At 38.7% G+C, this 10,441-nt stretch overlaps 1 protein-coding gene across 4 annotated transcripts in view; it reads right to left on the reverse strand.

Annotated features, from left to right (window-relative positions):
• LOC102502973 (ATP-binding cassette sub-family A member 3-like) overlaps window positions 1-10,441 on the reverse strand; it is a 100,838-nt gene that overhangs the window by 58,882 nt on the left and 31,515 nt on the right. For all 4 annotated transcript variants that reach the window (XM_027773743.1, XM_027773742.1, XM_014589658.1 and 1 more), the window contains 2 exons: window positions 8,238-8,355; window positions 1,057-1,211 (listed from right to left, as the gene is read on the reverse strand). In XM_027773743.1, coding sequence (XP_027629544.1) covers window positions 1,057-1,211; window positions 8,238-8,355 — 273 coding nt within the window. The remainder of the gene's footprint in view (window positions 1-1,056; window positions 1,212-8,237; window positions 8,356-10,441) is intronic.

Raw genomic sequence — 10,441 nt, forward strand, 5'->3', positions numbered from 1 at the left:
TTCCTCACCTCCTGGAACTCGTCAACTTCTTTCTCCTTTCTCTTTAGCAGTTCATTGTCTCTCTTCTCTTCCATCTCAGTTAGCTTCGCCATTATGAATGTTCTAAATTCTTTATCAGACATTTCCATGATTTGCATTGAACTGCTTGTGGATGAAGAGTTATTGTTTTCCCTTGGAGGAGAGGTATTTTCTTGCTTTCCCCTATTTCTTGTGGTCCTGCGGTGATTTCTTGTCATCTGATGGATGGTGTTTTTCTTTCGAATTCTTGAAGTTCAATCACGCTAGCTTTGTTTGCTGGAGGCTGAATTATCAGTAGAAAATCTTCATTTTTCCTGTCCCCTGAAATGACTAGTTTGCAGGAGCCATGAGGAATCCTCTTCTCCAGAGAAATGATATTAAAGTATGACTTTATTTGGGTGCTAAAATTTTGAATTCTATGCATAGTTTTTTTTTTCTTTTGGAGAGGTTTTTGCTATAGGGCGCGTGCGCTCACCAGACAGACAGAGACAGAGAGACAGAAAGCAAGAAATCACCCCCCAGGGGGGATGGTCACGCCGCAATCCCTTCTCCTCTATTCTCCTCTTGGGATCTTGGGCACGCACGCACATGTGCCCAGTGTGAGTTTTAAGCCACCGGGTCCGGGACACGAACCTCGGTCGACTACGTGGGAGTCCAGCGACATCGCAATTACGCTAACTGCTGGTTCCCTATGCATAGTTTTTTTCATAATATGCATTTTCCATGATCTTTTTTTTGAAGACTCTTCATTCACCAGCTTAGATAAAAGGCAGAAATTTCTGAAAAATGACAAAATACCAGAGCTCACCCAATATAAGATAAATAACCTGAATATTCCTATAGCTATTGAATAACCTGAATTTGTAGTTAACATATTTAAAAAACTAATCTCCAGGTTCAGATGAATTTACTAGTGAATTTTACCTAACAGTTAAAGAAGAATGCTTATGCACAATTTCGTTCAGAATGTAGAAAAGGAGGCAACATTTCACAACTCTAATTTACTATCTAATTTTATAAAATACATCTCTGACTCACCACAGAGTAGAAAAAAACGTGTTCTGACAGTGTCAAGTCATCAAAAAATAAGTCGTGCTGGGGGCAGAAGCCTAAGTGTTTTTGAATCTTATTAATGTTTGTTGAAATAGCATACCCATTAATATGGGCCTCCCCACTGGTAGGAGGATAACGACCTAGAATAAGCAGAAGACATGACAGAAGGTCAGTTCTTATAAGATAACACAGTGATGCACTGGTAGTTAGTGCCTCAAATTCAGTCTACTCGTGTACTATGCACAAGAATTAACACTATCATCTGCATAAGAATAGTTATTCTGTTAGTGTTAGGAACAACAGAATAGTTATGATAGTGTTAGAAACAGTTATGATAGTGTTAGGAACCAAAAAATTAGTTATCTTTTGGTTTTCTTCCTTTCTTTTTTCTTATATATACTAACTTTCTCTTATACAGACTAACTTTCTACAATGGGTATAAGGTTTATTGGTAATAAAAACATTGAAATCATGTGCTAGATTCCAACAGATCAGCACTGCAATCAGAGAGTTACCATATTTGTGAACCCTAGTAGGTATTGTGTAGATACATTTCTGTCCTCATTAATAATGCATAACATTTATGTATTGCTGGTGGCAACCAGTCCAGATTTCATGGGCAAAATAATTGATAATACATAAAAAAGCAACTATAAAACTAATTAAGCCTAATGACTTATTTATCCTACTTAAAAATACTTATTGTAAAATATATTTTTGAAAAGTGAATTCAGAAATGCACTCCAAAGTAGAAAACTATTCAAAGATGCACATAACAAGGCTGTTTAATTGGATAGAAGGAAAATGTTCAACAAAGAGAAAATGACTAAGTTAACTGTAGCATATTAATATGAAGAACTATTAATAAATGGACATTAAAAGGAATACTGTGTAACTATTAAAAATGCCACAGTCATTGGACTATACCAACATAAGAAGTATTTTATATAAAGTCACATTCTAAAAAAGTGAACATGAATTTATGCTTTTTTGTATTAACATACTAACAAAATATTTATTTTTATTAATAATAATTAGGAGAGAATTTAAAAAATGTGGTTAGCGCTTTGTTTTCCTTATATATTTTTCCTTTTCTGTATCATTACACAAATTCTCACATTTAAAAATGTTTTAATGATAGTACAAAGGACAGATCAAGGAAATCCAAATACCTATGATTGCACAGAAGAAATGCCAAAGGAGGAAAAAAAAAAAAAAAACTGTGTCAGAACTCAGAAAAATAGTCAAAGCAATCAAGTAAATACCTAAATTAAGAAAAGGGTGTCTGAAATATGATGAACATGCTCAGTAGCATTTTGGTTTATCCTTTGTTCCACATCCCTTCCTAGCTTGGTAGTTAGTTGTCTTTGTTTCTGTTAGTGTAACAATATCAGGAAGTGAGTAATTTATAAAGAAAGAAATGATTTCTCTCAAAATTCTGGAGGCTGGAAGTCCAAAACTGAAGAACTGCTTTTGGTGAGAGACTTATTGCTGTGTCATCAATGTGGTGAGAAACCACATACAGAGAGTTCAAGAGAGCTCACTTCTTTTTGTTTGTTTGTTTTACAGGTTTTACTCTAAAACCTATAAAACAAACGAACCTATAAAACAAACAAATGCGTGCCATAAGGCAAGCGTTCTTGCCAGAGAGAGAGAGATAGAGAGAGAGAGAGAAAGTGAGAAAGTCCCACACCCCCAGGGAGGATGGCCATGCCATAATCTCTTTTCCTCCATTCTCCTCTCAATCTTTTCTCCTCCAGTCTCCTCTAAGGGTTTTGGGTATGCATGCATGTACATGCACTTGGCATGATCTTCGAACCACTGGGTCCAGGGCTCAAGCCACAGATGGTCATGTGGGAGTCCAGCACCTTAACCAACTTGCTACCTGTTGGCCTAAGAGAGCTCTTTAATATAAAGCCACTACTATGATAACCAACCACTCCCAAGATAATGGCATAGTTCATTTATAAGGATGGAACCCTCATGACCTAGTAACTTCTTTTTTTTTTAAAGACACACTTATTCAATTTCATAATCAGACTATTACATTTAGCAATCAACAGCACGGGTGCAAAAAAAAAATCAATATTTAAAACCCTTTGTTGGAATGCTTTACACTTTCAATAGAACAGAAACTAAAATAACCTGTTATACAATTAGTCACAAATACAGGCCTTGTATTTTTTGCCCATACGCATGAGTATTGTCTAAAACATATCTTCTTTGTAGCAACTGGGCCTTGCCACCATTGTGCTTGGCTGAGTTCACAAATCTGTTATAACCTGTAGCTTCCCTGTCACTTCTCTGGCTCTCCTCTCCTGCTAAGCTTTGTTTCCTGGCAGTTAATCAAAACCTTCTGTCACTGCCATAGCTACTGCTGCTGCTGGAACCGCCATAGCCACCTTGATTTCATGGTTTGGCAAAGTACTGGCCTCTATTGCCATAAGGGCCAGAGCTTCTGCCTTCAAAGTTTCCACCCTTCATGGGTCCCAAATTTGAAGACTGATTGTTATAATTGCCAAAATCATTGTAGATTCCACCACCTCCAAAACTGCTTCCATCATTACCAAATCCATTATAGCCATCCCCACTTCTATTGTATTCACTACCACCACGGCTGACACCAAAGCCACCACGGCCGCCACCAAAGCCACCACGGCCACTGAAGTTTCCTCCATGACCAAAGTTGTCATTACCACTAAAACTACTACCTCGCCCACCACCGAAGTTTCCAAAACCACTTTGACCTCTTGGGTGGAGGAACCACTAGCTATTTCTTGTTTGGACAGGACTTTCCTTACTTCACAATTGTGGCCATTCACAGTGTGGTATTTCTGAATGACAATCTTATCCACAGAGTCATGATCATCAAAGGTTACAAAAGCAAAGCCCTTCTTCTTGCCACTGTCTCGGTCAGTCATGATTTCAATCACTTCAGTTTTCCCATACTGTTCAAAATAATTTCTTAGGTGATGTTCTTTAGTGTCTTCTTTAATGGCACCAAGAAAGATCGTTTTCATAGTTAAGTGGGCACCTGGTCTTTGAGAATTTTGAGACAGCCCTCTTTGGTTCCACAACTCTACCATCTACCATGTGTGGTTTTGCATTCATGGCTATATCCACCTCCTCCACAGTGGTATACATGACAAACCCAAAGCCCCTGGAGCCCTTGGTGTTTGGATCTCACATTATCACACAGTCCGTGGGCGTTCCTCATTGCTCAAAATGGCTCCTCAGGCTCTCATCGGTTGTTTCAAAGCTCAACCCTCCAATAGTTTCCTCAGCTGTTCCGGCTCTTTGGTAGACTCTGACTTAGACATGATGGCAGTGGGAAGAGAGACTTCAACAATGATTCCCTGGAGGCGTCCATAGGCAGAAAGGAGTACCATGACCTAGTAACTTCTTAAATGCCCTACACCCCAATACCATCACAGTGGCAATTAAATTTCAACGTGAGTTTTGAAGGGGACACTGAAACCCTAGCTGTAGTGGTCTGAAGACAGAAGTCTGCATTTCTAGTGAGAGTCCTTTGGTGCTGAAAAGAACACAGAGGATCTAATTCTAAAGAAATTTCATTAATTTGTTTTGACCTGACAGAGCTTGCTAAAGACCTGAGTAAAAATCTCTCCTTTGCTTCACTTAACTTCAAACTCTCTTGAAGTGGATAAGGAAAGAGTATGGCATTTTTTGACAAAGTTGAAAGGTAGGTTCAGAAGCTGCTGCCACCTGGGGCAGAAAATAATAGCTGGCTGTCAGGGAGCCCCTTCCCTCATTTCAGCAAAGCAATTGAAAAACCCCATTTCCTTGCTTCTTTTGAGGAAGAGAAGGAGTTGAACTATGCATTCAACACCCCAACATTTCCATAGGATGCGCCAAAGGACTGGCTTCTGTATTGTCTGTTTCACAGTGCATATGAAATGCAGCATACTCTAGCCACCTGGGAGCCAGTGAGAACACAAATGGCAGTTTGGGTTACGAGTTGCCATGATTCCTCTCTCTGGCTCATCACAGAACAAATGGCTGGAAAACAAAACAAAACAAGATAGAAACTTTTTTTATTTTTTTTTGAGAGGTTTTTGTTATAGGGCTCATGCACTCGACAGAAAGACAGAGAGAGAAAGAGAGACAGAAAGCGAGAAATCACCCCCCAGGGGGATGGCCATGCTGCAATCCCTTCTCCTCCATTCTCCTCTCAGGATCTTGGGCACGCACACACACATGCCCGGCGTGAGTTTAAGTCACTGGGTCCGGGACTCGAACCGTGGTCAACTACATGGGAATCCAGCGACATAGCCATTATGCCAACTGCTGGTTCCATAAAAACAATTTTTGCAACCTATTTGGATATTTGGATATAAAATGATTCTCCTGTAGACATGCAGTTTGGTAATTAAAAAAAAAAAATCTATTAAAAAAAATCCTAGATTGTTGGACTAGATTGTTTAGTCCCCTTACATTTAGAGTAATTACTGCTAAGGAAGGAATTAGTTCTGTCATTTTGCTGTTTGTTTTCATTCTTATTTAGCTAATTTTTCCCCTAGTAAATTAGTAAATATCTTAAATGTCTAGTAAATTTCTTGCAATTTACTTTAATTGCTCCCATCTTTACTTGAACGCTTAAAACAAACTTTGTTCCTCCACATTTCCATCCTCTCCCCCTTCATGTTTATGTCACAAATGACATTTTTACACATGTGTAGCATAACTTTTTTTATGCATTTGTCTTTCAAATCACAAATGAAAATGTAACAAACCAAAAATACTGTCATATTGGCTTTGTATGTGCCTATGTGGATACTTTTATGAGAGGTCTTTATTCATAAGAGCTTCAAGTTATTGTCTAGTCTACTTTCATTTCTACCTGAAGGACTTTTCAGCATTTTCTATAATGTAAGTTATGATAATGAACTGCCTCAGCTTTTGTTTATCTGGGTATGTCTTAATTTCTTCACTATTTTTTAAGGACAGTTTTGCCAGATGCAGAAAAAACGTTTGGTTAAAAAAAGTCCCCCCCCCCCCCCCTTTTTTTAATTTGTATCCCCCCCCCCCCCCCCCCAGTTTGTTAACTATGTCACTCCTCTGCCTGATAGTCTCCATGGTTTATGATAAGAAACCATCTACTAAATTACTAAGATACAGGTATGCAATTCAACCTGCTTTTCTCTTTCTACTTTCAAAATTCTGTATTTGTTGGGAACCAGCAGTTAGCGTAATGGCTATGTCGCTGGACTCCCATGTAGTCAACCGCGGTTCGTGTCCCGGACCCGGTGGCTTAAAACTCATGCCGGGCACGTGTGCATGCATGCCCAAGATCCCGAGAGGAGAATGGAGGAGAAGAGATTGCGGCGTGACCATCCCCCCTGGGGGGTGATTTCTCACTTTCTGTCTATGTCTCTCTCTGTCTGTCTGGCAAGTGCACGCACCCTACAGTGAAAATCTCTCCAAAAAAAAAAAAATTCTGTATTTGTTTTCTGACAATTTGATTATAGTGTATAAAAGTGTTAAAATCGGGAATCAGCAATTAGCGTAATGGCTATGTCGCTGGACTCCCACGTAGTCGACCGCGGTTTGCGTACCGGACCCGGTGGCTTAAAACTCACGCCGGGCGCGTGTGCGTGCGTGCCCAAGATCCCGAGAGGAGAATGGAGAAGGGATTGCGGCGTGACCATCCCCCCTGGGGGGTGATTTCTCACTTTCTGTCTCTATGTCTCTCTCTGTCTGTCTGGCGAGCGCACGCGCCCTGTAGCGAAAACCTCTCCAAAAAAAAAAAAAAAAGTGTTAAAATCTATGAGTTTATCTAGTTAGAGGACTCAATTCTTGGGTGTGCAGATGCAAGTTCATCAAGTTTGGGGATTTTTTGACCTTTATCTTTCAATATTTTTTAGCCCATTTTGTTTTTTGTTAATTGGGGGGGGGACATTTGAAATCAGTTTATTCACAGTATAAATCTTCCCTGAACTTTTCAAAGAACTGTAAGAAAGATTTTAAAGCATTCCAATCAAGGCCAGTTTGGTGACACAGAAATAATGCATTACTCAAGAGATGCTATATCTAAATGAAAGACTGTCCACCTGTACTCCTGGCTGGTTGGGAGGGCAACCTGAGACCTTGTTGAGGATACTTAGCTTTTTCCCTGCCCCTTGAGGAAATAAATAGGCTTTAAAGAAAGAAAAAAAAAAAAACAAAAACAAAAAAATATTTCAATCAATTTTTCCCTTAGGTTTAAATAAACAAGATTATGTTTAGAAGAAAGTAAATATAGCAAAGTGCTACTTATTCATGTGAGAGAGAAAGGAGACAAGCAAGAAAAATATGACCAAACTTTAGTTAAATAGATTCACTCAATGAGATGCTATTTACGCAATGAATAATTTTATAGCCCTATTTTACATATTTTAAATTGTTCAAGAATGACTAATAAGATCACAATAAATACCAACAAAAATACCAACAGGGTAGACTGACTCTGTTGCCTAATGGTTAGGGAAGCTAGGTCCCACATGACCAACCACACAGTTCAAATCCCAGGACTGGCAGCTCGACAAACACACTGGGCATGATTGTGTGTGCTCCCCAAATCCCAAGGATAGAGCGTTGGAGGAGAAGAGACTACAGTGTAACCATGCCCCACTGCAGGGTGCTTTCTCCCTCTCTCTGACTTTTTCTCTCTGCTGAGTGTATGTGCCTTCTAAAAGGTGCCGTTCCACTGCACAGGGCCCACATCAACCCCACTTGAATGTTGCTGGCAGAGAGTGAGCATACCTGGTCCCTGTACCAGGGAGTCCTCATGGCTCTGCGAACCTGGGGTCTTGGTTTGCTACTTACAAAAATGGAGGCAGGGCTGGGCCAGTGTCATGGAGGTTAAGGCAGGTGGATCCCCCATGACGAACTGTGTGGTTCAAGTTCTGGACCTAGTGGATTGAGAAACATGTGGGGGCACATGTGTATGTGTGCACAAAATCTGCCAGTAAAGAGGACAGCAAAAACAAACATGAAGTGGTGATAGCGAATTACAGTAGTTTAGTATGATTTTCACTGAGTGGAAGTAGGAGTGAGGGGGCATGAGGAAAAGAAAAAAGACAACATACTTACTACTAAAATGTACTGATTGGTTTCCAGTCTTAGAAGAAACTTTGCATTTGCTCTGGATAGAGCTGAATACATACCTGTGAGAATAGACAAAGTAGTGGTTTTTCCTGCCCCATTCTGTCCTAAAAGAACAGTGATCTGCCCCTCATATATATTTAAAGACAAGTTTTTTATTACAGCTTTATCTCTGAATTCCTGTAAGATAAAAGAAAGAACTTGATATTTATTGCTACCATTTACAAAAGGTAAATACTCACATCCTCTATCTTCTGAATAACAAAACCGTATTATCAAACTCCTGTTGTCAATAAAATGTCACACAATATTCTTTAATGTTTTGAACTAGAAACAATCTTCAGATGCATTAAATTTGTATATTAGTCAAAATAAGTATGACATCATAGTCATACAGTATAGTTCTATATTTGGTGAAGAAAACAGAGACCTCTCTATATTCTAGGTAGTAAAGGTTTAATATAGCAATTATGGGTTTATCCAACTGTAGAACAAATGGGGGAGCTGAAGAAACTGTCATTAATGATCAGAACAGTTGATGTCATCATTTCTACTAAAAGTTTGGTGATTCACAAAGGCATGTTTGGAAACTCTTGATATTCTAAGGAGGAGTTAGCAAATTCAAATCTGGTTCAGGACCTTTCTCTGTAAGGCAAGTGAACTAAAAATAGCTTTTATACTCTTAAAGGTTTTTTTTAGAATACATAGTAGGCATTTAAAGTGGTTCACAAAGCCTAAACTATTTATTTGGAACGTTACAGAAATGTCTGACAATCCTTTTAAAGGGTTTCTGGGAAATTCTTGTGGAGTGAAGGTAGAAAGATGTTGGAGTGTGACGTCCTTGGCCCTGATCTCCCCAAAGAAACACTGATTTAGCAACTATCCACAGATAAAAATGCCTTGTGGTTGAGCACAAAAACCAAGAAAATCTGCATTGAAAAGAGTAAGAGGGGCCAGCCAGTGGCATGGTGAAGGAGGCTGGATTCCCCATGGACTTGGCAGCTTGAAAAACATGCCAGGTGCATAACCATGTTTGCCCAAAATACCAAATAAAGGGGAAAATGGAGTAGAAGGGATTGTGGCACGACCATTTCCCACAGGGAGTGCTTTCTCACTTTCCCTCTCTTTTAGTCTCTGTCCTCTCTTTTTCTCTCTCCCTGTGGCAAACACAAGTGCATTCTTGCACAATTTTTTTTTAAAAAAAGGAAATAAAGAGCAGAGGAAGTATTTCTGAATTATTTTATAAAGGGATCATTATCCTGCTGCCAAAGTCAAAGATCACATGTAAAAACAACTATTCCTGATGAAATGGATGCGAATATTCTGAATAAAAATTAGTAAATAGAATTTAATAGCACCATAAAAGGATCATATATGATGACTAAATAGGATTTATCACAGGAGTGCAAAGATGCTTCAATATATGCAAACCAATCAATGTGACACAATACATTAACAGAATGAAGGATAACAATCGCATCCTAATAGATGTAGAAAGAGCATTGAAAAAAACCTCAACATCCTTTCATAACAACTCCTAATAATTAGTTATAGAAGGAACTCACCTTAACACAATAAAGGCCATAAATGAAAGTCCCATAGCTAATATCATACTCAATGCTGAATACTCAAAACTTTTCCTCCAAGATCTGGAACAAGGAAAGGATGCCTACTCTCACCTCTTCTATTCAATTGTGGAAGTTCTAGCCAGAGCAATCAGGCAAGAAAAAGAAAGACTTGAATAGACATTTCTTCAAAGAAGACATTGACCATTAGGTATACGAAAAGATAGCCAACATGACTAATCAGAAAAATGCAAGTCAAAAACCACAATGAGATAGCACCTCATATCTGTTAAGATGGCTAGCATTAAAATAATAATAATCAAAATATAATAAGTGACAAATGTTAGAAAGGATTTAGAGAAAGTGAAATTCTTCTGTACTGTTAGTGAGAATGATGTAAATTAGTGCACCCTAATATTATGGAAAAAAGTAAAAATTAAAAATAGAGCTACCTTGTGATTCACTAATCCCTCTACTCAGTATGTATTCAAAAGGAAGATGAGTACACTGAAGCAGTATCTGTATACCCATGTTTATTGCAACACTTTCACAACAGGCAAGACATGGAATTAACATAAATGTTCATCAATGGATCCGTGGATAAAAATGTGTGATGTATACATACACAAACACGCCCCCACACACATGTATACACTCTGTGAGCGTGTGTGTGTGTGTGTGTGTGTGTGTATATATATATA

The sequence above is a fragment of the Tupaia chinensis genome, unplaced genomic scaffold, assembly GCF_000334495.1.
Source record: "Tupaia chinensis unplaced genomic scaffold, TupChi_1.0 Scaffold000367_1, whole genome shotgun sequence".
NCBI classification, from domain to species: Eukaryota; Metazoa; Chordata; class Mammalia; order Scandentia; family Tupaiidae; genus Tupaia; species Tupaia belangeri.